Source organism: Castanea sativa, chromosome 6 (genome assembly GCF_040712315.1).
Source record: "Castanea sativa cultivar Marrone di Chiusa Pesio chromosome 6, ASM4071231v1".
NCBI lineage: Eukaryota > Viridiplantae > Streptophyta > Magnoliopsida > Fagales > Fagaceae > Castanea > Castanea sativa.
The window spans coordinates 40,718,205-40,744,751 of record NC_134018.1 but is presented as its reverse complement, the minus strand read 5'-3'; the positions used below and the strand labels follow the sequence as shown (position 1 = coordinate 40,744,751).

The window sequence follows — 26,547 nt, the reverse complement described above, 5'->3', positions numbered from 1 at the left end:
ATAGGCAGAAGCAACTCCCACAATCTCCTCCAAATCCTCCACCCACTGTTCATCTGCATATTGGATACCCTTAATATAATTTTTATTTCTCCTTTGTGTAGCTTTAGCATGAAAAAACTTTGTGTTTTTATCACCATGTTTCAACCAATTTATTCTAGACCTTTGGGCCCAAAATATTTCTTGCTTTTGTAATAGCTCATCCATCTTTTTGCTCAATTCCAGGTATTCAGCCTTGGCAACCTCAATAGGCTCTGTTTCATTTTAAAAATCTAGCTTATTTTGGAGATCTTTAATAGCTCTAGTGTCTGGTTCAATAGAAGAAGAACCCCAGGCCAATAGCTCAACTCCACATAATTTAATTTTTTCCTGAACAAATGCCAACCCAAAACCTTCCTCACCTGCTCTTCCCCAAGCCTCCTGCACTACCATTTCACATTCACTACTAAGCAGCCAAGATTCTTCGAACTTAAAGCACCTTTCTCATTTCTGCCTTGCCTGAACATAAGTCTGAACATGAAGCATAATGGGTAAGTGGTCTGAGGCATGTGTGGGCAAATGTATCAGTTTGCTCATCTGAAACTTCTCCATCCATTCTTTGTTTGCCACTCCTCTATCAAGTCGAATTTTAGTATTTGCTTCCCCAGGTCTCTTGTTACTCCAAGTATAAGGGTATCTCGAAAAACCAAGATCTTGAAGTTGACAACAATCCAAAGCTTCCCTAAAAGCTTCAACCTGTTGATTATGTGTCTGTCTTCTACTCTTCTTCTCCCATACATGTAGGTATGCATTAAAATCTCCTATAACCACCCACGGCCCCTCCACAAAAGTTTGTAAGTGCTTCAATAATTTCCATGAATTTTCCTTCTGCTGTGCATCGAGCCATCCATAAAAACTAGTCAAGTACCACACAAATCCATCCTCCTCTGTGATTTTGGCCAAAACATGGTTAACAGTGAAGTTTATAACCTCCAACAAAATATTATTTTTCCACAAAAAAGCTAATCCTCCACCCGAATCAGGATGTTTGACAATAATCTTATTCTGAAACAGCAAATTACCATACAATTTTTCAAACCCCTCCTTGTCCAGTCTTGTCTCCATAAGAAAACAGACCGTGGGAACTTGCTCCCTCACAATCTTGCGAAGGTTTTGACCTGTCCAAGGGTTTCCAAGCCCTTGGCAGTTCCAGCTTAACAGTCTCATGGCTCCCGGCAAGGGTGGCTCTCCACCCTCGCCAATATACAATTAGTGCTTCCATCACCACTACCCACTTTGCCTCTTTTAATAACTTGAACATCTACCTGCCCCTCCTATGCTTCACTGGAAACTCTCTTCCCCAATCTAGGTATGGCTTTAGTTAATCCACCCAATCCAAATTTCATTCTATTGATCCGGGTCCACGTTCCTTTGGGCTTTTAGTTACTCGGCCCATCTTTATCTAGAATCGAATTGCTATTAGACACCACGTGCTTATGATTTTCCATGGGAAATACACTTGTTTGCCCCTCATTAAATTCGATCCGATCTAATCCCTGATCAGCCCTCTCAATTATTTCCATGTTTGTCTGTCCAATGAGCATGTTTTCCGGACCCAACTCAGCCTTTAATTCCGCTGTTTCCTCTATTTCAGTATTTAATTCCTACACGTTAGCATAGAAATTATTATTGACATTATTCCCATGCACGATTTCAGCACCCAGCCCTTAATTCACGGAATAACCCTTATCCACACTACTAGGGTTTCCCAATCTAACCTCCCTTGCCACCGGTTGCTCCTGTACCTCACCTTGTCCCGCCTGGCCAGAGCTCTGCTTCACCTCACTACCATCATCCCCCTCTGTGTGAGGCTTAGATGTAGCAAACTTGGTTGTTGGAACCCTTGGATGACTCCTAGTAGCTTTCAAAAAGTCACCATATTGATATTCAACCTTCCTTCCCTGTTTCTCAGCTGCAAAGTGGGCGGCACAATGTTTTAAGTCATGACCTAGGATTCCACAGAAGTGACAAAACATCGGCAATCTCTTGTATTTGAATGACACCCACGTCTTCTCACTATCGGAACCAGCAATAAACCCACCTCGACGTAGTGGTTTTGTTATTGGTAGAGCCACACGAACTCTCATAAACATATTTATATCATCCTCCCTGTTCCTTCGTTCAACCTCCTTAACCATACCTAACCTACTCCCCACTTCCCTTGCTACTTGAGAAGAGATCATATCAAACGGTGCATCCCAAATTTGTACCCAAAGGGAGGCAGCGTCCATTTGAATATTGCCCACAGTCATGCCCTTCTTCCACCTCTGCAATAATAATAATTGATTGTCGAACGACCACGGACCTCCTCTCAAAATCCGGTCCATATCAAATTCTGAATGAAATTTGAATTGAAAGAGATTCGGCCCCACTTCTGAAATCTACAATGATTCATTCAAGCCCCATGCACGCCGGATTGTATTCTTCGCCGCCATTCTATTAAAGGGCTTACAAGTAAGGAACTTCCCCATCAAACTCAGATTGCAACTCTCAATGGCATCCAACCTTCCCTCATCCGAGATGGGGATAATTTCTTCCTCCTCAATCGTTAATTTCATCTTCTCCAATCTAGCAGCAACATCATCGTCCATCATGTCACACAAAAAAAGAAAAAAACTACCCTTTGCACGCTGCCAAGGGAGAGAGAACTCACACACTCACAAGAGAGAGAGCTCTACTAGGGAGAGCAAATAAATTTTCAAATGGCTTTATGTGCTAGATCCAATTAGTTGAATATATAATATAATGGTAAAAGAATTTCAGTCATACTAAATGAACTTACAAGATGACTTCCCCTGCTATACTCGCCAAATAAATGACTAAGCCTAGAGCTAACTAGTTGAATTCTTTTTCATTTTTATTTTTATTTTCAAGTTTAATTTATCAAACATGACTTGAGAATTGATTTTTTTTTCCTGACCACAAAACAAATTGAGCTATTTAATTTTTTGAATATAACGTGAGTGAGACCTCTACCAAAAATGACAGGAATCTCAATCAAGATGGATGGACATGGTGCGTGAGAAGTTGAGAACTCAGTCAAGATAGATGGACATGGTGCATGAGAAATATAATGAAAGAATTTTTTTTTTGTGGTAAAAATACGATTGCATTAAGAACTACGGAACAAAAGAGGATTCAGTACACATCCTAGTTAAGTACAAACCATTCAAATCAGAATTGAAAACAGTAACTAAGTCCACAAGTGGACACAAGAAAAGCTTAAACTAACTATCTTAAGCAGCTCCCATCCTAGTCAGCTTGTCTACATTTCGATTAGCTTCCCGAAAACAACGCTTAAAGCGAATTTGGTGAATCTGGGTAGCCAGTTGCCTGCAGTCATCAACCAAGGGAGCAACCAAACTATTAGTGCACTTTGAAGCAAATAGAACATCAATCATAGTTTTGGCATCCAATTCAACTTCAACAAAATTAAAATTCCTATGAACACAAATCAACAACCCATCCCTTAAGGCCCATAATTCTGCTATGAAACTAGAAGAAATTCCTATATTCCTTGCAAATCCCACAACCCAGGCACCTTCTTTGTCGCGAATAAGTCCCCCACCTCTTGCTAGCCCCGAATTTCCAAGGGAAGAGCCATCCATGTTCAACTTAACCCATCCACGCCCCCGTTTCTCCCATCAAATCTGCTTGGCAACCAGTTGAGACGCTATTTTTGGGAAGTATGCACAATAAAAGAACTCCGTCGCTCTATGAACTATTTCTTTAGCTAATGATGGATTAGGGGTTTTGCTATTGAACACAACTTGATTTCTATGACTCCAGAGAGTCCAAACAGCAAAGGAAAACACAATTTTCCAAGGAATGGGAGGGCAAAAATCTGCCTTATCATTTGCACAATCAGATGATAACCACGAATGAAAGTTTTGAGCAAATAAGGTCCCATTGCTGACCGATATTCCCAGTTGAATCCATATATCCTTGATAGTGGGACAATCTCAAAGAGCATGAGAGATTGTTTCAACACCGGATTGACACAAAGGGCAGGTGACATTAGTACTTATGCCTCTTGCTGCTAAGCGCTCTCTAACCCTGACACTATTATGGCAGCACTTCCATAGAAAAAAATGAATTCTAGGGAGGGTTTTTAAATCCCAAACCCACTTCCTGTGGAAAGGCTCAACAGATCCCAAATTTCCTGCAAGTCTATAAGCATTGTGAAGATCAAAATCTCCATGTTTGGCCCCCACCCAAGCCAGTCTATCTTGACTTCTAGTAGTTAGAGCGAAAGGAATTGCTTGAATCTCCTTCTTGCAATTCAGACGGAGAACAAAAGGGATTAGATCCCAATTCCACCTTATTTCGTCAAAAACATCTCTAATCTTCAACTTCTCACTTTCCAAAGGCAAAACCCTTGAACCACCTGCCTTAGAGGACCTTAACTTGTCCAAGAATCAAACCAAAGACTCAAATTGCTCTCCCTTCCAAGAAACCACCTTGTTCCATTTTGAAAAACTGTCCTAGCCTTTCTTATACTAGCCCAAACTTGTGAGCAAGGAAGCTTGTCACTGATCCTTGATCTCAATCTTTGCTGGGAACAATACTTGCTTTTAATTACTTTGGCCCATAAGGAGTCTGCCTCTGTTTGAAACCTCCAATTCAGCTTTACAAGAAGACTTATATTCCTCTCCTTAGTTGTTTGAAGACCCAATCCACCTTCCCCCTTTGGCTTAGTGACTTTTTCCCTTCCTATCCAGTGCATCTTCTTAGAAGATTCAAAAGACCCCCATAAGAAATTCTTGTTAACCCGGTCTATATTGTCCGAAACCTTAGCTGGTAAGAGTGTGCATTGCATCACATAATTAGGAATTATTGACAAGGATGACTGAACAAGCATTGCCCTTCCTACTTAAGAAAGAAAGCTAGCCTTCTACCCTGCCAACTTTTGCTTCATCCTATCCACAATAAAATTAAAATCCCAAGCCGAGGATCTCGGCACTTTAATGGGGATACAAAGATATTTTCCAATTGTTGAAGTGGACTGAAAACCAAGGATATCACTAAGGGATTCCTTTGTATCATGATCCATATTGGGGGAGAAATATACTCTAGACTTGGATTCACGAATAGTTTGTCCAGAAATAGCACAAAACTTATCCAAAACATCTCGTCTGGCTAAACAATTTGTGTGGTTAGCTCTAGCAAACAACACAAGGTCGTTGGCAAAGAATAAATAAGAAAAAACCAGTCCACCTCTAAAGGCTTTGATAGGGATCCAAATGTTCTCCTCACACTTTTCTTGGATCAGCTGCCCTAGGTAGTCCATAAAAAGGATAAATCAATAAAGGGAGAGGGGATCTCCTTGTCTAATACCCCTTGATGGGCAAAACTCTTCTAAACAACCCCCATTGAATAAAACCGAAGTAGATACTGTCAACACACAACTCATTATAACTTGAATCAAATTTTCCGGAATATTAGCTTTCCCAAGTATATCCCTTATAAAACTCCTTTCAAGTTTGTCATAACCTTTCTCAAGGTCTATTTTGATCACCATGTAACCTACCCTCCCATTTTTCTCGCTAATTGTGTGGATCAATTCTTGCACAATAATGTCATTATCTGTTCCCCTCCTTCCTGGCACAAAAGCTATTTGAAACAGTGAAATAAGCTCCCCCAAAATTGGCCTTAATCTTGCCACAATAATCTTTGTAATGATCTTGTAGACCGTGTTACACAAGCTAATGGGCCTATAGTTTCCTATAATTTCAGGCCCTTGAATTTTAGGAATAATTTCTATATGAGTCTTGTTTAAGTAGCTCAGAACCTTTTTTTCCACAAAAACCTTTTAACCTCAGCCTTCACTGAGTCCCCAACAATCAGCCAAAACCGTTGAAAGAAGCCCGCATGCAATCCATTTGGCCCCTGGGCTTTAGAACCTTTAAGAGACCATAGGGCTGCCTTGATCTCCTCATCTGAAACTTCAGCATCAAGATTATCTCTGTCACTTTCCGTGAGAGAGAGTTGCCAAGAGGTAATGGAAGAGGTATGCCAATCAGACCAGACTTGAGAAGTGGAGTAAAGTTCCTTGAAACTTTTATTAATATGATCCATAATATCACTCTCTTCAAAAAGCCAATCCCCTACACTATTCTTTATGGCTGAAATACGATTCATTTTGCTTCTCACTATGGCTGAGAGGTGGTAAAAGGAAGTATTCCTATCTCCAAAAACCATCCAATTAACTATGGATTTTAAGGCCCAGAGCTCCTTTTCCTAGGCAAGGGCTAGGTCCAGGAGGAAGGATGCATAATACCCTATTCATAATGGGTGACTAGTTCTATGAATGTGAGTCAATTCCCTGGCTCTGCCTATAGCCTAACCAAATGTGTGCCAAAGAGCTAACATGGCTAGAATTTTCGCATCTACATGCTCAATACAAGGAAGTTCCTCATCTCCATTTGCCCATATGGAATATATCATGCATCAATTAATTTTGGACCCTTTTGCTGTGACTGTGAGACAGTGAGAACTATATAAGGACAAAACTTAGGTACAGTATCTTAGGTGTTGTTCCTTAGGTTCCTCTCTTAAGATTCAGTTATGTGGCTACTAAACTAAAAAATACACTTCTATCCCATGAAAAAAAAATCGACATGGCAGAATCTTAAAAAGGGAACCTAAGGAATAGAACTTAAATACTGTACCTAAATCTTGCCCACTATATAAAATATACATTTTTGCTAAACGTCACATATTTTTTAAAACCTATTCACATTTTTAACTCATCTAATTCGACTGTCACACAACTATAAAGCTAATTTGGTTAAAAGCTCGATCATTTTTTTTGGTGCCTTCAGACTTATTGGAGAATTAAATTATAAACTAAACTTGACTTTGAGAAAGAAGCGCCTTATATTCTAATATTAGTAAAGGCGCCTTAGCCTGTTACTTGCTATTGCCAAAATGTATTTCATTATGGATAATTAATTTGTGTTTCTAAACTTAAAAGTTATCATGGTTTTTTAGTGGAGTTGTGGTGTGCTTTTGTGTTAGAACCCATTTCCCTCTCCATTGTATGTGTGTGTGTGTTTGTTTCTTAAAAAAAAAAAAGTGTTTCTAAACTATGGTTGAATCATAAAAGTTTTTTTTTTTTTTAAAGAGTTTCAACCTATGACGTCCGCTCCGGATGATAGCTCTTTATCATCAAACTAGGACACCAATTGGTTTTTGGTGTAGGTGGGGATTAAACCCAGATCTATTATTCAACTATCAAAGACTTTACCAGTTGAGCTAATTGAAACCCACCTATAAAAGCTTATTTGATGTACTAAATTAACTGCATTTTTTATTATAAATTGTAATTAATGGGGTGAGGCAAACATATCCAATGTACTTCTCTCTCCTTCCCTCTTGTGTGGCAATATACTTCTCTCTTTTTTCTTTTTCTTTTTTTTGGAGAAAGATATACTTCTCTCTTAACTTGCTTCCGAACCGTTTTTACATTCTTACTTCCAAATTATAATTGTTGATTAGTATGTAATGTGTATGCAAAGAAAAATACTATAAGATTTATTGCTTTTCGATTGGATTGGTCTCTTCTTGATATGTAATAACAATAACAGCAACGATAACAACAAGTTTCATCCTAACTAAATTTTAAAAAATTCTTGACAATTATTATCAGATAAGTGTTACGTTTACAATATTTTTATAACACTTTCACAACAAATCATAAGTGGTAAGTTGTTATTGATTATAATTTAACTCCACAACTTAATTACTTTTTTGCCCACTTAAAGCAGCTATTAACAATCTCTCACTTAAGATTTGTTGTGAAAATATTGTAAACATAGCATTTCTCTTATTATTACTACACTTTTTTGCAATAAAAAAAATTGCAAATTTATACCTTACAAGTTACAATTGAGGGATAAACATATTTTTTTTGCAAATTTATTCGCTTAATGAAATGATTAATTCCTTAGAATTAGAGACAAGAAGATGAGATTTATCATTTATGATAACACAACCCTTAAAGTATTTTTATCATTTATCAAAAGAAAGTTTTTTAGTGGACAAATAATTAAGCATTTTTCAAATTGTCAAAAATTTTGTAACTTTAACTCATTGGCACATCTGGTCTTTTTAATGAAAATCTCCATAATTCAAATCCCTCCTCCCCATCATCACTATTGAATTATTAAAAAGAATAAAATTAAAAAAAAAACATCTTCCAGATTATTATTATTGAAGTTCATCTATTACTTTCCATATTCAAATTTATTTATTATATAACCCAAAAAAAAAAAAAACATTAACAAAAAGTAGCCCCTTTAAATTATCCCATAAACAACTAAAATGACAAGTTCAATCCCCGAAGCAAAGTCCATAAATTATCACAAAAAAAAAAGGAAAAAATGCACTTTTGGTCCTACAGTTCGGGCCGATTCTCGATTTGGTCCTTAAATTGATTTCAATCAATCCCTACTTTCAGAAAATTTTTTTTTTTTTTGTCCTTGCCGTTAACCAGTAACAGAAAATGCATATGTGGCAAACGGAATGCACAGTTGGCATATTAGATGCTGACGTGGCTAATAAAATAAAATAAAAAACTACATCAGCATGCCATGTCATTGTCTAATTTAAAACAATTAATTTATCAATTTGAAAAAAAAATTATAAAAACATAAAAATACATAGTTTCAGATTTGAATGCGAATACACAAGAACTCAAGAACATGAACTTAGATCACAAGAACTCAAGAATACAAAATTCCTGGGCATTCAACATCTTTCCCAGAAAATTTCACCAAACATTGAAAAAATTTACATCTAAAAAGCCGATGCCTAAGATTTTCATCACAACATTTTCTTTCCACCCAAAACCAAAAATTTTCTTATGAAACAAACACACACAAACCCAGAAAATCATCAACATTTTCCCCAGAAAATCAAGATTTTCTTTCAAACCAAACACTAATCGCACCTCATCGCCGCATCAACACTTATCTCTCCTTCTTCTCTTTTCTCCTTTTTCTCCTCAATACCATAAAAACCCCATACACACCACCACCAACATAGATTCATCCATATCTCGCTGCCACCACCACTATGGGCGAATTAACGGACACTTTGATGCCGTCAACGACTCCTCCACTTCCAACCCTAGCTTTAACTGCACCTAACGCTGCTACTCCGCAATCCTTACGCCTGTTACTTGTCCGTGAAGATTGTTGGAGCGAGGACGCCACGTCGACGCTCATCGACGCCTGGGGCCACCGTTACATGGAGCTTAACCGCGGGAATCTCTGTTCCTCTAATGGAACCCTGACTTCGTCGTGGATTTTCTTCGATCGTCTTGACTCTTTGATCGGATCTAATGTGACGGTTAAGAAGCCGACTTCGACTGCGATTCCGATTTAGATTCAACAACCTCCGTCGTTGTCTCAGTCTCCTTCAATGGGGGTTCTATTGTATCAACATCAACTACCACCGATCTCGGCCCATCTCTCTCTAAACTCATATCAAACCCTAATCCCAAAGAGAAAGCCGAAAGAGAGAGATCTTGATCTGAGGAAACGTTGAAAGAAAGAGAGAGCTTCAGACCAAATTTTTGTAGAAAGAGAGAAGGAGAAGAAGCTTGATTTGCTCGTCGTTGGTCTGCTTGTGAGCTCCGGCGCGTGGTGGAGAAAGAAGGCTGAGTGAGCTCCAACCATGGACAGTAAAGAGTGAGAGATTCTATCCATTGAGCATGAAGAGAGAGAGAATTTGAGATTAGTCATTCAGGTCTGTTTGGTTGGAGGAGTGGAAAAGTGGGAGGATGGAAAATATTTAGTTTTCCCTCTTGTGTGTTCGGTTGGAGGGGTGGAAAAGTGAAAGGGTGGAAAACTCTTTTGTTCGGTTTGAAAGAAAAATGGAAGGATGGAAAATGTAATTTATATAAATTGACTATTATACCTTGTTACATAATATGTAAGAAATAGATTTATTTGTACTCATTATGTAATATAAAATTTATCACATCATATATATAAATTTATATTATTATAATATAAAAATTAGATTAGGTCACGTTGAAAAAAAAAAGTTCAAGTAATATTGAAAAAAAAATGAAAAAAAGAAAGAAGAACGTTCAGTAACGTTGAAAAAAAAATATATGAGAAGCATCAGGTGGGATGGGGCCTTTTTAGTAAAAACCCCCATCCCAACATTTTCTCCCAACGTTTTCCTCCCAATTGGGGAGGAAAATATTTGTGGGCCTGGGGGGAAAATTTTCCTCCTGATTTTCCATCATTCCTATTTTTTCTCTTTAAACGAACAGTGAAAAATGCTATTTTCCACCTTATTTTCCTCCTTTTGTTTTCCATCCTCCCTATTTTTACTCCAAATGGACGAGGCCTCAGTGTAGGGATTTTTTTTAAGCTGGCGAGGTTAAAGAAAAATAAAAACAAAATTAAAAAGATAATGATTTTTTATTTTTTTAAGACGTGATTTTAGTTTAAATTAGATTCAAGGTTTTTTTTTTTAAAAAATTATTTTATTTTATTTTTTAATTTTCTGAGTTGGCTTTTTTTATTAATTTAAATGCTGATATGACATTTAAAAAATGCTAAATATATTTTTTATTTTATTTTACTAGCTATGTCAACAAATAGTGTATTCAGTTTGTCACGTATATATTTTCTGCTACTGAGTTAATAGCAAAGATCAAAATAAAAACGATTTTATGAAATCAAGAGGTTACCCAAGAGTGAGATCAATTTCAGAACCAAAAATCGAGAGTAGCCCAAAATATAAGGAGGAAAAGTACATTTGGCGGACAAAAAATTAAGTTGTAGATTTTCTTAACAAAAGTACTGACTTTACAAACATGAATGTTGAAAGAACACGAGGAAAAAATCTCACCAAGCAAAACAGGGAAGCCAGCCATTTCAAAAGCGCCACGTACGCCTTCCCCAAACCACATCCACTCCTTCTATAAACACCACCCCTCGCCCTCTACTTTCATTCCAGTAACACTACTGTATCTCTCTGCGCCAAAGAGGCCCAGAGCTTATATTATCTAACGCAAAATACACAAACAGATACAATCCTTCTGATTAAATTAAGGTACACCCTTTTTCTTCTTATTCTTATTATTTTCTCTGTGTTTATACTTTGTTGAAAACTAGGATGTGTAATCAAGTTGTTTCATTTTCTGTTTCTGGAACCCGAAAAGAAAAGGAGGTTAGTTGGTATGAGTTAGTTATTAGTTCAATTTTATAAGGATTATGGTAAAATGTAATATTGGGGAGTAAATATTAGTGGGTGTTTGGGAAGTAGAGCTATAGCCATGTTTGTGATTCAGTTCAATATGTGTGTGGTTGTGGTGTAAGTTTTAAGTTTTTTTTTTTTTTTTTACCCAATTCTTCAAATTTTCGATTTGTAGGCAAATTTACTTTATAGATTGGTTCAATATTAGTGGGTATTTGAGAAGTAGAGCTATAGCCGTGTTTGTGTTGCAGTTCAATATGTGTTTGGTTGTGGTGTAAGTTTTAACTTTTAAGTGTGTGTGTTTTTTTTTTTTTTTTACCCAATTCTTCAAATTCCAATTTAGAGGCAAATTTGCTTTATAGATTGGTTCAATTTTACTGGAGTTGTTGTTAAATGTCATTGTCATGATTAAATGTTAGTGCTAAATTGAGAACTACAGTTAAGGCCATCTTTATGTTTCAGTTCAGAATGTGTCTGGTTGTGTGTGTCTGTGTGTTCTCGTCCAACACTGCATATTTCAAGTCTCAAGCTTTTGTGGTGGCAAACTTACCTGTATGGATTTGAGTATATTAGTTGTTTAAAGAATGAAAGAAATTACACAGTGTATAAGAAATATATGCATCTAATGATAATCTTATGAAAAAAAGGGGGGGGGGGGAGAGAGAGAGAGAGAGAGAGAGAGAGAAGGGGGAGGGGAATTGAATACAGATTCCTTGCTAAAGTTGATTTTTTGAAGCTATGTATGGTGGCTGAGATTCTGAAGGTAGAGGAGAACGAAGGAAATTTAAAATCTTTCAGACAATTTTACGCTCTGTTTGTTTCAACAATGTTGTTTTCTAGAAAATAAGTTATTTTCTTAAAAGTATTTTCTATGAAACTATCTCATTTTCCAATGTTTGGTAGCAACTTTAAATGAGTTGAAAAGCAACCTCCTAACTTCCCTTATTTAGTTTGTTGTGAGATAGAGTTGTTTTCCAAAAAAATTTAATGGAAAACAATCTCTAAAAATAAGCCATACTTTTTATATTGACCAAAGATAGTTTTCCTTTGACTCATCTTTTTTTATGCTACCAAACACTGGAAAACAAGGAAAACTATCTTTATACCAGGTTTTCCATTGAAACAAACGGAGCGTTAATCCTGTCCTGTTTTCCTTTGTGCTATATGTTGGTGATAAGAGAAAAGCAATACTCAATGGAAATAGATAAGACAAAGGACTGCCATCTCCAGTCACACATATTTTATTGACTCCTTTTGTTTCTGAAGTAATTTTGGGTTTCATGCATTTACTCTTTCTAGGAAAATAAGAGGGGCACTAATAAGTAGCACTTTCTAGGCAAAGGAACATGAAAAGAAATGGCAGTATGGATTTACACTGATAATATTGTTTGCTGCAGAATGAACTTTCTTTGGAATATGGGGTCATTCATTTTAAGAAATGTCAATTGTAATAAAATTGATAACAACCCCGACCACCTAAACACCCCCCCCCCCCCCAAAAATAATAATAATAAAAAAAGTGAGAAATTCAAAAAAGAAAAAACAAATGGGATTAGTGAGCTATGATGTCATTGTGTACAGCCAGTTTGGTTGATGGAAAGAGATGAGTACTAATCAACATGTAATTGTTTTATTTTAGTCTATATTAATTTGTAAAAAAAAAAAAAATCAACCATCTCATTTACACTTTCTAGATGCTTCTTTTTATTTGCCTATTTTATAAGTTACTTATTGTAGTAAGGACAACAAAACTAAACTTTTATGATGCTGAAAAGAAAGATAAGGGCTAGGTTCGAGGTATCATAGGTTTCAAAATTATGTTGATACTCTTGGGATGGCCTTGTGTAAAAACTTGCTTGTATGAAGGATCTTTTTCTTGTGGTCCTTTATTTTTCACATCATTGATTGGAATTTTCCTCAATTACTGAAATGTAGTTAAAAGACTTTATTTCCCCATATTCTATTCTGAATAAATCTTGAATTTTCTTTTTTTCACACTTGTGATGATAATTTATGTCGATTTTCTTTTTTAATGTAAAAGATATTTGTCCTTTCTTAAAGATATGTAGCACCTGTTGGTCAATTTCCATAAGCTGCTCATGTTTTTGTGAGGTACTAATATAACCTAAATCTTCATGGATTCAAATTCAACGTTTGTTCTCATGCATATTTACTAGACTACTTATTTTCATTAGGTTATCACTTAGTATTTTGTGTCTATATATAGGACTTACATATTAATCATATCAGTGCCTTTTTCCCTGGTTCCAGTAATGGCAGCATCATCTGCATGCGTTGTGGGGAATGGTTTATCCACCCAAAGTGCAAAACCAAGTTTGAGCAAGGACTTATACGGGAGGCAACTCTTACCTTCTTCACGCCTTCCATCATCTGTTAAGGCAGCAAAAGCAGTTTTTGCAAGGGCATCTTTGGACCAGAAGCACCGTGAAGGAAGAAGAGACTTTGTAAAGTTTTTGCTTGGAAATGTTGGAGCTGGTGTGCCTGCTTTACTGGGAAGTGGGAATGCTAAGGCTGATGACCAAGGGGTTTCTTCCTCCAGGATGTCTTATTCTAGGTTTTTGGAGTATTTGGACAAGGATAGGGTGAAAAAAGTAGATTTGTTTGAGAATGGAACCATAGCTATTGTGGAGGCTGTTGCTCCTGAACTGGGTAACCGGGTGCAGCGAGTTCGTGTGCAGCTTCCAGGACTCAGCCAAGAGCTCCTTCAGAAATTCAGGGAAAAGAACATTGACTTTGCAGCACATAATGCTCAAGAAGACTCAGGTTCTCTTTTGTTCAACTTGATTGGGAATTTGGCTTTCCCTTTAATCCTAATCGGAGGTCTATTCCTACTCTCAAGGCGTTCATCTGGAGGCATGGGTGGTCCAGGTGGACCTGGGTTCCCCCTTGCTTTTGGTCAATCTAAAGCCAAGTTCCAAATGGAACCAAACACTGGTGTGACGTTTGATGATGTTGCCGGAGTAGATGAAGCCAAGCAGGATTTCATGGAGGTAGTGGAGTTTCTGAAGAAGCCTGAAAGGTTCACTGCAATTGGGGCTCGCATTCCAAAAGGGGTTCTTCTTATCGGTCCTCCTGGAACTGGGAAGACTCTGCTAGCCAAGGCAATTGCTGGTGAAGCTGGTGTTCCGTTTTTCTCTATCTCAGGTTCAGAGTTTGTTGAGATGTTCGTTGGTGTTGGTGCCTCTCGAGTCCGTGATCTTTTCAAGAAGGCAAAGGAGAATGCTCCTTGCATTGTATTTGTTGATGAAATTGATGCTGTTGGACGGCAAAGAGGAACTGGAATTGGTGGAGGGAATGATGAAAGAGAACAGACCCTTAACCAGCTTTTGACAGAAATGGATGGTTTTGAAGGTAACACTGGCATCATTGTGATTGCAGCAACCAACAGGGCTGACATTCTCGACTCTGCCTTACTTAGGCCTGGGCGTTTTGACAGACAGGTATGGATTTGCAAACAAACGACTATTACTTTTATTGATTGGGTGAATACTAAAATGTGTGCTGTATTGCAGGTAACTGTTGATGTTCCAGATATACGGGGGAGAACAGAGATATTAAAGGTTCATGGTAGCAACAAAAAGTTTGATACAGATGTTTCTCTTGATGTGATAGCCATGAGAACACCTGGTTTCAGTGGAGCAGATCTTGCAAACCTCTTAAATGAGGCAGCTATATTGGCTGGTAGGCGTGGGAAGACAGCAATTTCATCTAAAGAGATCGATGATTCAATTGATAGGATTGTGGCTGGAATGGAAGGAACAGTAATGACAGATGGGAAAAGCAAAAGTCTGGTAGCATATCATGAAGTTGGGCATGCCATTTGTGGGTAAGTATGATAATAGCTTTTGGTTTTGGTTATTTTAGATATTATCCATATGATAAATATTATAAGGCCACTTTCAGCCATAAAGTACTTTATGTACACTGTGTGCTTTTATACCATCTTTACCCAACATTACAACCATTTAACATGGTAAAGATTTCTTCTATATTGAGAGGCATCATCAATTTGTGTGATGATTACTGAAAAAGCCACTACCATACAAAAAATTTCTCTAGTAACCCAAAAGACCATCTGTTTCTTTATCCTAAGTCTGGCAATGCTCAAAAATACATTTTTTGGTGGAAGTTTTGGCCAAATTCCCAAACTTTGAATGCTAATGTATGGTGCAGGTGACCATGGATTTAAGGTTACCGTTATATAAATTTCACAATCATGCTTCCTAGCCACTAATAACTACTTGTCCCTTCTCTGCCCCCTGTGCCACTCATAAGCCTCCCTAGTTTTGTGAAGATCCATCAATCTCATGTATTTTATTGTATGCTATCACCTTCTCTCACCATCATAACTGTTGCTCTCTTCTCTTCCTCTTCTGTTCATAGCCTTCCTGAACATTTTTGGATTGACCTTTCTTTTTCAAACAGTCATTGTTTGATAGAGCCCAAAATAATTTATGATATGATTCTATGTTTTTCTTCTGTGCAGTACTTTGACTCCAGGGCATGATCCTGTTCAAAAAGTGACCCTCGTTCCACGTGGTCAGGCACGGGGTCTTACCTGGTTTATTCCTACCGATGATCCTACCCTTATCTCGAAGCAGCAGCTCTTTGCAAGAATTGTTGGCGGACTTGGTGGCAGAGCAGCAGAAGAAGTGATCTTTGGTGAGCCAGAGGTGACAACAGGTGCAGCTGGTGATTTGCAGCAGATTACTGGTTTGGCAAAACAGGTAATTTAACATTTTCCTTATTTGCTCCAAGCAATGTATTATAAAATTTACCATCAGTTTTGGTTTTTTGTTTCTAGTAGTTGATGCTTAAAATTAAATAATTCTGCTTGGTTCCCAGTTTAATTTATTTGTCTTCCCCTATATCTAGGCATATCTATGGCATTCCTACTTTGCTTTTGTAACTAATAGCTCTTAAACTACCTTTCTTTTTTCTCCTCCACTGAAAAAGTTAATGGCGGGATTTCATTGATCTGTTGGCAGATGGTGGTTACATTCGGAATGTCAAATATTGGCCCATGGTCACTTATGGACTCATCAGCCCAGAGTGCTGATATCTTCATGAGAATGATGGCAAGGAACTCGATGTCAGAAAAGCTTGCTGAAGATATTGATTCTGCCATCAAGACACTATCAGATAACGCATACCAAATTGCATTGAGCCACATAAGGAACAACCGGGAGGCCATTGACAAGATTGTGGAAGTCCTCCTTGAGAAAGAAACAATGAGTGGGGATGAATTCCGGGCAATTCTCTCGGAGTTTGTTGAAATCCCAGTTGAAAATCGGGTCCCTACTTCATCACCCTCACCAGTCACTGTTTAAATAGCATAAATCATACTTCAACTGTCATTGTTATTGACACATGATCATACATCTTGAATTAGTTAAATGTATTATATCTGTAATCTATTGTAAAAGGTGAAAGAAAAGTTCATTCTCTAGTCTTTGATTGTAATCTAATTTGAATTTGTGATTCACAAATGTTCTCTCTCTCTCTCTCTCTCTCTCTCTCTCTCTCCCCCCCCCCCCCCCTAATCCCTTTTTCTCCCAACAGACCTCATTAATTTTATTGGCAGGCTTGATGAGAAAATCTTAGGGGTATAAAATTTTGTGGCTCAATTTTTTACTTTCGTGTAGCCTTGCAATACCAGTGGCAGTGGTTTGCAGTTGTTTGTTTGTTTGTATTGTTGACAACACAAGTGCAAAACACAGAAGAACGTATATCACAGTAGAGTAGAAATAACAAATACAAAAAACACGAACAGAAAACAACAAAATCAATGGTCCATATGTCACAAATACTCCTATTACACAATGAACTATGAGCACTCCTACAAAATCCCAGCCTATTTCTTATATCCTTATCAGCTATTCTTATATCCTTCTTAATAAGCTGCAGCAAAGCCTCCTCCAATAAAAGGAAAAAATTTGGTTCCAAATATGTTTGGAATTATCTTACTCCTACCCATGTTATGGTAATGAAAGAGACCATTCTTGTATAGTTTTATTCACAAAACATTTTTTAATAAGTTATATAATTTGTTTAAATAATACACATAAATAGTCTTATAAATCGCCACATAATGAATTGAAAAGGTAATTATAAACAAGGTAAGAGCCAAACTTTGTTCCCAAGCAAAACCCTTCAATTAAACAACCTTGAGTTCCTCTAATGCTAGATATGGTAAATACATGCAGCCCAAACCACCCTACAAAAATATTTGAAACTCAAGACTGCAATACACCATTAAAGCACCACATCCCAAGAGGAGAGTTTAATTTATTTCACACAAATGGATAAGATAAATCTAGATTCTATGAGCGAACACTCACTCAAAGAATACATGTGGCTAACCATAACTAATCTTGTTGAGGATTTATAACTGATTCCAAGAAATCTGGAATTAAATCTTTGTTGTTGTATGAGTGAACACGAATAAACGCTCATGGCTCTCAATATGACTCCTGATAAAAATACACATGTAAACAATTAATCATATCATGCTTAACCTAGTTCTCATTCCAAGCAGAAGAAACCCAAAAAAAAAAATCCAGACTTTAGTGGGAATCTAGGAAAACAGAATCAGCATTAGAGAAACCGACTTGTGAAAGCCCTACTTGAAAAATCACTATCTCTTCTGACCTGGCAGGAGGGCAATGCCAAGGACTCAGCATACAGGGCCTAATTTAATATGTTTTGCACCTCTTGGACCTAACTATAATTAATTTTTTTCTATGAGTTATTTATTTGAAAAACTTCCCAGACTTTTTTGAGGGGTGAGGGTTACATTCATTTACACAGCCTGCCAAAGAGTTAAGAGACAGAGACAAACCAAATGTATGGACAGGTCTTGTCTCTGTATACTCGGCTTCTCTTCCAAACTCAACACCCGTCTCACCCTAGCCAAATACTTTTTCTGCACAGTCACTTCCAAAATTGCATCTAAAGTTAGTGAAGAATTTACTAACCTCTGCTCCAAAGGCCACATAAAAGAAGCTTTTGAGAGGTTCAAATCTGAGATATTTTCAGACCCACGTCTATTCTCCAATCTCATCAAATCATGCATACCCCAAAAGTCTCTTTCTTTGGGAAAACAGCTCCATTCTCTGATAATTACATCTGGGTGTTCTTCAGACAAATTTGTTTCAAATCACCTCCTTAACATGTACTCCAAAATTGGAGAATTGCAAACAGCGTTGACACTGTTTGATCATATGCCTATAAGAAACATAATGTCTTGTAACATTCTGATTAATGGGTATGTTCAAAGTGGTGATTTGGAGAGTGCCCAGAAGGTGTTTGATGAAATGCCTGAGAGAAATGTTGCGACATGGAATGCAATGGTTGCAAGTCTGATCCAATTTGAGTTTAATGAACAGGGTTTGGGTTTGTTTTCAGAAATGCATGAGTTGAATTTTTTGCCTGATGAGTTCACTCTGGGAAGTGTGCTCAGAGGGTGTGCAGGGTTGAGATCCTTACACGCAGGGCGTCAGGTTCATGCTTATGTGATGAAATGTGGGTTAGAGTTCAATCTGGTTGTTGGGAGCTCCTTGTCTCATATGTATATGAAGTCTGGAAGTTTGGAAGAAGGAGAGAAGGTGATTAAGTCGATGCCAATTCGCAATGTGGTTGCTTGGAATACGCTTATTGCTGGAAAAGCTCAAAATGGGTATTCTGAGGGAGTGTTGGATCAGTATAATATGATGAAAATGGCTGGTTTTAGACCTGATAAGATTACATTTGTGAGTGTAATTAGTTCATGTTCGGAATTGGCAACACTTGGACAGGGTCAGCAGATTCATGCTGAAGCAATCAAAGCTGGGGCTAGTTTGGTAGTTGCTGTCATCAGTTCATTAATTAGCATGTATTCAAAATGTGGGTGTCTGGAAGATTCTATAAAAGCTTTCTTGGAATGTGAACAAGAGGATCTTGTGTTGTGGAGTGCAATGATTACTGCTTATGGGTTTCATGGGCGAGGAGACGAGGCCATCAAGCTTTTTGAACGCATGGAGCGGCAAGAATTAGAGGCAAATGATGTTACATTCTTAAGCTTGTTATATGCTTGTAGTCATTGTGGTTTGAAAGAGAAAGGAATGGAATTCTTTGACTTGATGCTTAACAAATATGGACTGAAGCCTAAACTAGAACACTATACATGTGTAGTTGACCTGCTTGGTCGGTCTGGCTGTTTGGAGGAAGCAGAGGCTATGATAAGATCAATGCCTATAAAAGTAGATGCCATCATATGGAAAACTTTGCTATCTGCCTGCAAAATCCACAAGAATGCGGACATGGCAAAAAGGGTTGCAGATGAAGTTATTAGGCTTTATCCTCAAGAATCAGCTCCTTATGTTTTACTTTCAAACATTCATGCTTCTGCTAAAAGGTGGCAGGATGTTTCTGAAGTGAGGAAAGCCATGAGAGATAGGAAGATAAAGAAGGAACCAGGTATAAGTTGGCTGGAAGTGAAGAATCAAGTTTACCAGTTCTGTATAGGTGATAAATCCCATCCAAAGTCAATGGTGATTGATTTGTATTTGAAAGAGCTAACATCAGAAATGAAGTTACGAGGTTATGTGCCTGATACTGCAGCAGTTTTGCATGACATGGATAATGAGGAGAAAGAATACAACTTGACTCACCACAGTGAAAAGTTGGCAATTGCTTTTGGTCTAATGAACACTCCTTCAGGTGTGCCAATAAGGATCATGAAGAACTTGCGTGTATGTAGTGATTGCCATGTTGCCATAAAGTACATATCTGAAATCAAGAACCGAGAAATTATTGTACGAGATGCTAGTAGATTTCACCATTTTAAAAATGGGAGATGTTCTTGCGGAGATTACTGGTAAAGAGGAGATAATGATGCCTCACAAGTTGATAGGATTAGTTTATTTTATATATGATTTTAATCTAAACTATTTATCTTATATGCACCATTCATTAATGGAAGAGATGACTCTGTTTTATATGGACCTTTACAAGAAAATTCCTATCTACCGGCTTTGACATACTGTTCTTGCTTTTATCATTCATAAATTTATAATTGTGCATCAAATGGGATGGTCTATTGCAGAAACTTTTAAAAATCCCTTGCTGAACATAATTGTGTGCAACAGTTCTGCTAGGGACACCAAAATTTTCACAAATCCTTTCACATCTTACTCACATGCATTTGAAAAAGTACTCGACTGGACCACCACAACACAAAAACAAGAGGAAGGGTATATAAAAAAATCGGTGAGTCATTCAGTGTCAGAGATACTTTTACTTGATGTAATCTATGTGGCAATTCCTTTTCAGTTTTAATGGGAGGCAGCAAGGATTGAATATCGCGGTGCATTCCCTGTTGGTTTTTGTTTGTTTTTGCAGTTCCCTTTTATTGAACTGAGTGTTGTATCAGTGAGCTTAATACAGTTTGCTCATTCATTCTATCCCTCCCCCCACCAAAAAGTAAAGGAACATGAGAAATGAGATTCAATAGGTAACAAAGTAGTGGAAATGGAAGGATTTCATCAAATAACGTTGTAACTAACAATGAAAAGCGTTGATTAACATGACAAATCGATTGACAATAATGGACACCACTATTGCTTAATTCTGCCATTAAATGTCAACTTTTCAAGTTGTCGCAAGTTGCCACTAAGAAGTAATCTACTACGATTGTGGGATTAAATCCAAGGTAAATCAAATGCCCTTACGTTTTGCAATGGGGAACAAAGTAATAATTATAGATATAAACAACTTAACTCCAGTGCACTAGAACTGACATGATATAGACATGTTTCTGATTTTTGCCATAAGTTCACCTTGTGTTAACTCCAGTGCACTGGAGCACTAGAGATAAGCTGTGTCCACAATCTATAAAATTATATGCGTTTTTTGAGTGATTAAATTTATAAGAAATGAATGCACCCATGCTATCATACCCTTTCCTTGAACCAAAGAATGAACATGTCTATGTATCTCATCAACATCAGCCCATAAGTCTACAAGGATGTTCTTATGTTCTCTACATATAAGTTATCACTATAGTCAATCTTAAAAGTTTATACAAAAGTATGATAGTATTGATGTACAAGATGTAAGTCTTACTAAACAAACTACTCAATCTCATCACAATTTTGTAGGACATAAAGTGATGCTACATAATAATCTGCATTGTTTAACTTTTGTACCACACTCTTCTTGGAAGGACTGCCTCTTGAAGAATATGGATAATTGTCGGTCATCATTTCACTTAGGTCGATTAAATATTTCACTTAGGTCGATTAAATATTTCAAACCTATTTGGACACCGTGAGCAAAATGTTAGACATTAGTCTATGAAGTACCTTTCCATAATGGACCCTTTTGGGTGTGCCTTATTCATACCAAAAATCTTTTGTTCCTCAATATTGAATTTCTTTGTTACGCAAATCATTAGCCCATAAATATATGATAATGATAAGAAATGTTACAAATAAGATCGTGAAAACAATGATAAAACTAATTAGCTACTATCATTTTGAATTAAGTTTTCATTTTGAATAAAAAAAACTCTACAATAATTAAAAAAAATTATGTTGCAATAAATATGACTATGAAATGCATTACTTTTCATTAAATTAGTCCAAATTGCAAAATAATAATAATAATAATAATAATAATAATAATAATAATAATAATAATAATAATAATAATAATAAGATGACCTTACATCCATAAAAAAAAATACTACCCTAAAAAAATTAGCATGCACAACACGCTAGGCTACAACTAGTTCTTAATAAAGATACAACGTTCTTCTTAATAATAATAATAATAATAAAAAACCTAATGATTAATACGATGTTTCCTACCACCACGCACATATATACTTAAATTAGGCTAGAATACCACACAAATATATACTTTTTTTTTATAGGATGCACATATATACTTAAATTAAGCTAGAGTAGAATTTCTATCTTGTAAAAAAAAAATGATGTTTCCTTTTGTTATTGAGGCATTAGGTTCATTGAATAAATTCCTCTTGTACATCATGTTCTCCTCTATTATATCGTACTAAAATGCTACATCAATTAATTATTATAAAGCCTTTTGACACATTATATTGAGGGTAAAACTAAAGATTCTTTAAATGCTTGTCTTGATCTAAACAAGATGGGTATACGGAAGGAGCTTCATCTTGAATATGAGAAAACTACTCTTCCTCATGCTTGCTATACGCTTTCAAAAGATGAGAAAGGGGCTCTATTTCAATGGTTGCAAAATGTAAAGGTGCTTTCAAAAAGATGAGAAAATGGCTCTATTTCAGCGGTTGCAAAATGTAAAGGTGCCAAATGGTTCCTCAGCAAATTCATCTCGGTGTGTAAATGAAAGGCATAGAAACCATTTATTAGATTTTAAAAAGTTATGGTGTATGAAAATTATAAATATTTAAGGATTTACACACACACACACATATATATATATATATAAGTTAAATCAAATGTCAAAAAATGGAATTTTAAAAATTCCAATTTTATTTCTTATGTAATTTCTATTATTATTGGAGAATGATAAGAAATATAGTTTTCCTGGTTAGAGTTTTCTTAGTTTTAAGTTTAAATTTTGTATAAATTGTTGATTATTGATTTAATTAGGTGAATATAACAGTTGATTTTATTGCACTATAAAGTTTTTAATTTTCTAATTATAGTTACAAATTATCGTTTGATTTTTTTTTCTTTCTCCGTCTCCTGTTATCCCAAATTTGATGATGATTCTAATGCATTCAATAATCAATATTCATTGTAACATTTATTTATTTTTCATTCAATTTTGCTGCCCTTAAGTTAGTATATTCATAACTATTAGTTTGTTTATGTAGTGTTTGGTTTGATATCCTCGTTAATTCATTTTTTAAAAGCTTAGAGTTTTTTATTTTTTTATTTATTGTTTCTAAATTGACATGTGTTTTGAATTTCATTTTTTCTTTGATGCATTGTAAAGTTTCATGAGGACATTTTCTAAAAACAATTTTATATATCTGAATTTTTTAAAATAAAAATATGAGAGAAAATATAAATAATTTAATGATATGAAGGATGTGGCTAAATTTAAATGTTGAATAAAATTAAATAAGAAGAAAATGAGTAAAAAAATTGCAATAAATCAAATTCTAAGTCATGCTGTATATTAAAATAATATTATATTTCTATATAAAATCATTATAATGCGATAGGATAAATTTTAACAATCAAAGAGAACAAAAAAGATAACAACTTAAAACATGAAACTATGTTGCATCAATTCAAAGTAGAGTTCTAAAGAATACAAAAATTCATCATCTAAAGTAGAGATGCAAGGAAAAAAAAAATACACCAAAGACTGGAAAAGAGAGAGAGCGAGAGAGAGAAATAACATTTTTGTGTGGAAAAACTATGCATATAATGGGAGGGAAAATGACAAATTTATAGTAAGAGGATGAGAATAAGAATAGTCAAAGTAAAGGAAGATAAATAGATAAAGGAAGAGTGTGATATTAATGTCGAGAGTAGTGAGGAGATGAAAATGTAAAAGAGGGGGAGAAAGGTTGGAGAAAGTGTAACAATAAGTTAAGCAACATGTAATAATAAAAAATAGTTAAAAATAAGAGAGATATGATATTTTGATTGTTACATGATAGAGTTTTTAATTCACCTTAACAGAGTAATGTTAAAAAAAATTATAGGAAAAATTGAAAAGAAAAAATGATAATGACACAGCTGTTGACAATTGACATTGCTTAACCGGAACGTAACAATAATAAATGATATATTTTATTGTTTTAAATAACAAATACACAACAAAAAATTCTAACAGAAACACGTGTCCAACCAAAGTTTTCAGCATAAATAATCAAATCCACCATTACATGTTTTCCAATTGCATTTTTCATGCTCAATCCAATTATCTGTATATAGATAGGATGAATGAAAAAAAAAAAAAAAAGGTCATAACTGAAAGCATCACACACTAACAAAAAGTCATCCAAATTTTAACATAGGTATGCACAAATTATAATTTTTTTGCAGTACAAATTAGTAAATCCCTCATTGTATCACTACTCCAATCGCCAATGGCACCTTTACACTTAAGTCCAAGAATATGAATCCAACAATTTTGAGTGAGAGAGTTTTCAGGTAGTGATTTCAAGTAAAAATCATATTTGCATAAAATGAAAGCAATCTAACTCACCAGCCTGATAAAAAGGAAAAAAAATCAAAACGTGGGACTAAAATCAGTGTTTTGAGCAAAGAGAACATCAAGATAACGAAAATTCTTGTTGGGCTGAAAAAGAATTGGAGACCAATTATCATCCGATGGAAAAGAAATAGAATATCAACCTGACAACCTCAAAGACCTAAAAATTAATAGGCGAATTACTTTTGAATTTTAATGCAACGATTGAAATGTGAAAATCATGAAGTTCTCAAGTACAACACGAGAAATGAAATCGTCAAGAACTGATAATATTTTATGTCAATCTAGACAATGGAGAAACTATGTAATGATGGTAAACAACATGAGAAATGAAATTCTCAAGTATTGAATATATTTGTGTAGTTTGCTTTTGGTTATATACATTTGTGTAGTTTTCGTTATGCATATGGTTTTTAGTTTGATTTAATTTGTATAGTTATTTATTTAATTGTTAGGTTAGATTAAAAATTGATTGTTAGCTGATTTTGAGTGTAATATATAATTTTGAATGTCTTTCATACTCTCAGATTTAATTTTTACAAAGCTGTAGATTTCTTAAGTAATATGGACATTTATGAACTCATACTGGAAATTGGATAAAGGTTTAGTTGAAGTAAAAGAAAATTTAAATTGTATTAATTTCTTAAAACACCAAAAATACAGTTTGAGAAGTCCACCTATTCTCTAAGTTTAATATCACATGATGTAATTTTTTTTAGTGCATCCATTATTTTTTTTGAACCCAAGCCCAAAAGTTTAATGAATGAAAATTATTTCTTTTGGATTGTGAACTTTGTAATGACTAAAAAAGTTATAAAACTCATAGAGCACCTTGTGGAATTCAGTAAAAGACAAATAGTAGGAAACTGACCATAAACATAGGAAAGAGTCTGGCAATATCATTTATTCAAGAAAAAAAAAAAAAAAAGGAGTTATCAAGTTTTTTTTTTTAAATCCTAAAAGGTAGCTAGTTAGTACTTAGTACATATACATAACAAAAATTTCAAATGCTATAAACTTTCACGTTGTAAACTCATAATTTTTTTTAATGGTAGCTATGAAATTATATTTAATTGTAGCCACTTAGTACACAACCAAAACTAAAGTTAAAAATGCTAAAAACTCACGTTGGCAATTTGTTTTTTATTTCAATTAATTTTTTGAGATGGTGTATATATATATATATATATATAGAGGTAAAGTTGAAAGAAAATTCCATTAGATTTTAAATTGTTAGAATTCAATTAGAATCTTTTTAAAAATTTTGTGTCAAGTTAATTAATTCAGTGTAAAAATTAAAATTCAATTAAAGTGAATTTTGCGTCACGTGTCTCAACGATACAAATTATATTAAATTATTTATATCTTTTCTATTATTTTTTCTCTAAATTAATGAGCATATTTTTTATATTGTTTTTCTTAAGATATTTTGTATATCAAGATCTTGAACATAACAAACTATAACTGAGCTAAATGATCTCATGCACCTATCCCCATTCAATTTAGGAGATACTATTGAACTAATTTATTCTTTTATCTTGTATTATATTTAGTAGAATTTCATGGATATTGATTGTGAATTAATGTTGCATATGTAGTATCTAACAATGAAATTATATACATAATATTAGTGTAATGAGAAATTTGGCATAACAAATATCATGAAAATTTTAAGAAAAAACTATTTTAGTACCTCCAAATGTCCTAGTCGAACTAATATCCTATATGTTTTATAACTCATACTAACATCAATAACACCACTACAATTCATCATGTTCGTGCGTAAACATATGTTACATACTAGTTATATATAATCGTAAAAGATAGGCACTTACTACAAATCCATAACTAAAGTTTAGAATGCTTTAAACCCCCCCCCCCCCAAAAAGAAAAAACTAAGAAAGGCTATCAATGTTAGCATTCCTTTAATTTTTTTTTATAAATGCAATGAAAGGTATAATAAAGGACAATATTAAATTTCATATGAAAGAGATGAAATTGAGAAAAATGAAGCTAAAGCGTAATAGTTTCAATTAATTGAATACGTAGTGT

General features: G+C 35.1%; 3 protein-coding genes across 3 annotated transcripts; 2 read left to right on the top strand and 1 right to left on the bottom strand.

The window, feature by feature from the left end:
• Positions 1 to 3,998: 3,998 nt before the first annotated feature.
• Positions 3,999 to 6,237, bottom strand: LOC142639955 (uncharacterized). The gene is made up of 4 exons (XM_075814078.1): positions 5,846 to 6,237; positions 5,374 to 5,750; positions 4,547 to 4,833; positions 3,999 to 4,442 (listed from the first exon to the last, which is right to left on the bottom strand). Exons 1-4 carry the CDS (start codon positions 6,235 to 6,237, stop codon positions 3,999 to 4,001), a joined length of 1,500 nt encoding a protein of 499 aa, XP_075670193.1.
• Positions 6,238 to 10,965: 4,728 nt separating this feature from the next.
• Positions 10,966 to 16,766, top strand: LOC142639205 (ATP-dependent zinc metalloprotease FTSH 2, chloroplastic). The gene is made up of 5 exons (XM_075813330.1): positions 10,966 to 11,112; positions 13,528 to 14,717; positions 14,790 to 15,103; positions 15,764 to 16,004; positions 16,266 to 16,766. Exons 2-5 carry the CDS (start codon positions 13,530 to 13,532, stop codon positions 16,605 to 16,607), a joined length of 2,085 nt encoding a protein of 694 aa, XP_075669445.1. The 5' UTR covers positions 10,966 to 11,112; positions 13,528 to 13,529; the 3' UTR covers positions 16,608 to 16,766.
• Positions 16,767 to 18,056: 1,290 nt separating this feature from the next.
• On the top strand, positions 18,057 to 20,275 carry LOC142638848 (pentatricopeptide repeat-containing protein At2g41080). Its single transcript, XM_075812908.1, has one exon. It carries the CDS (start codon positions 18,126 to 18,128, stop codon positions 20,136 to 20,138), a length of 2,013 nt encoding a protein of 670 aa, XP_075669023.1. The 5' UTR covers positions 18,057 to 18,125; the 3' UTR covers positions 20,139 to 20,275.
• The last annotated feature ends 6,272 nt before the right edge of the window (positions 20,276 to 26,547 follow it).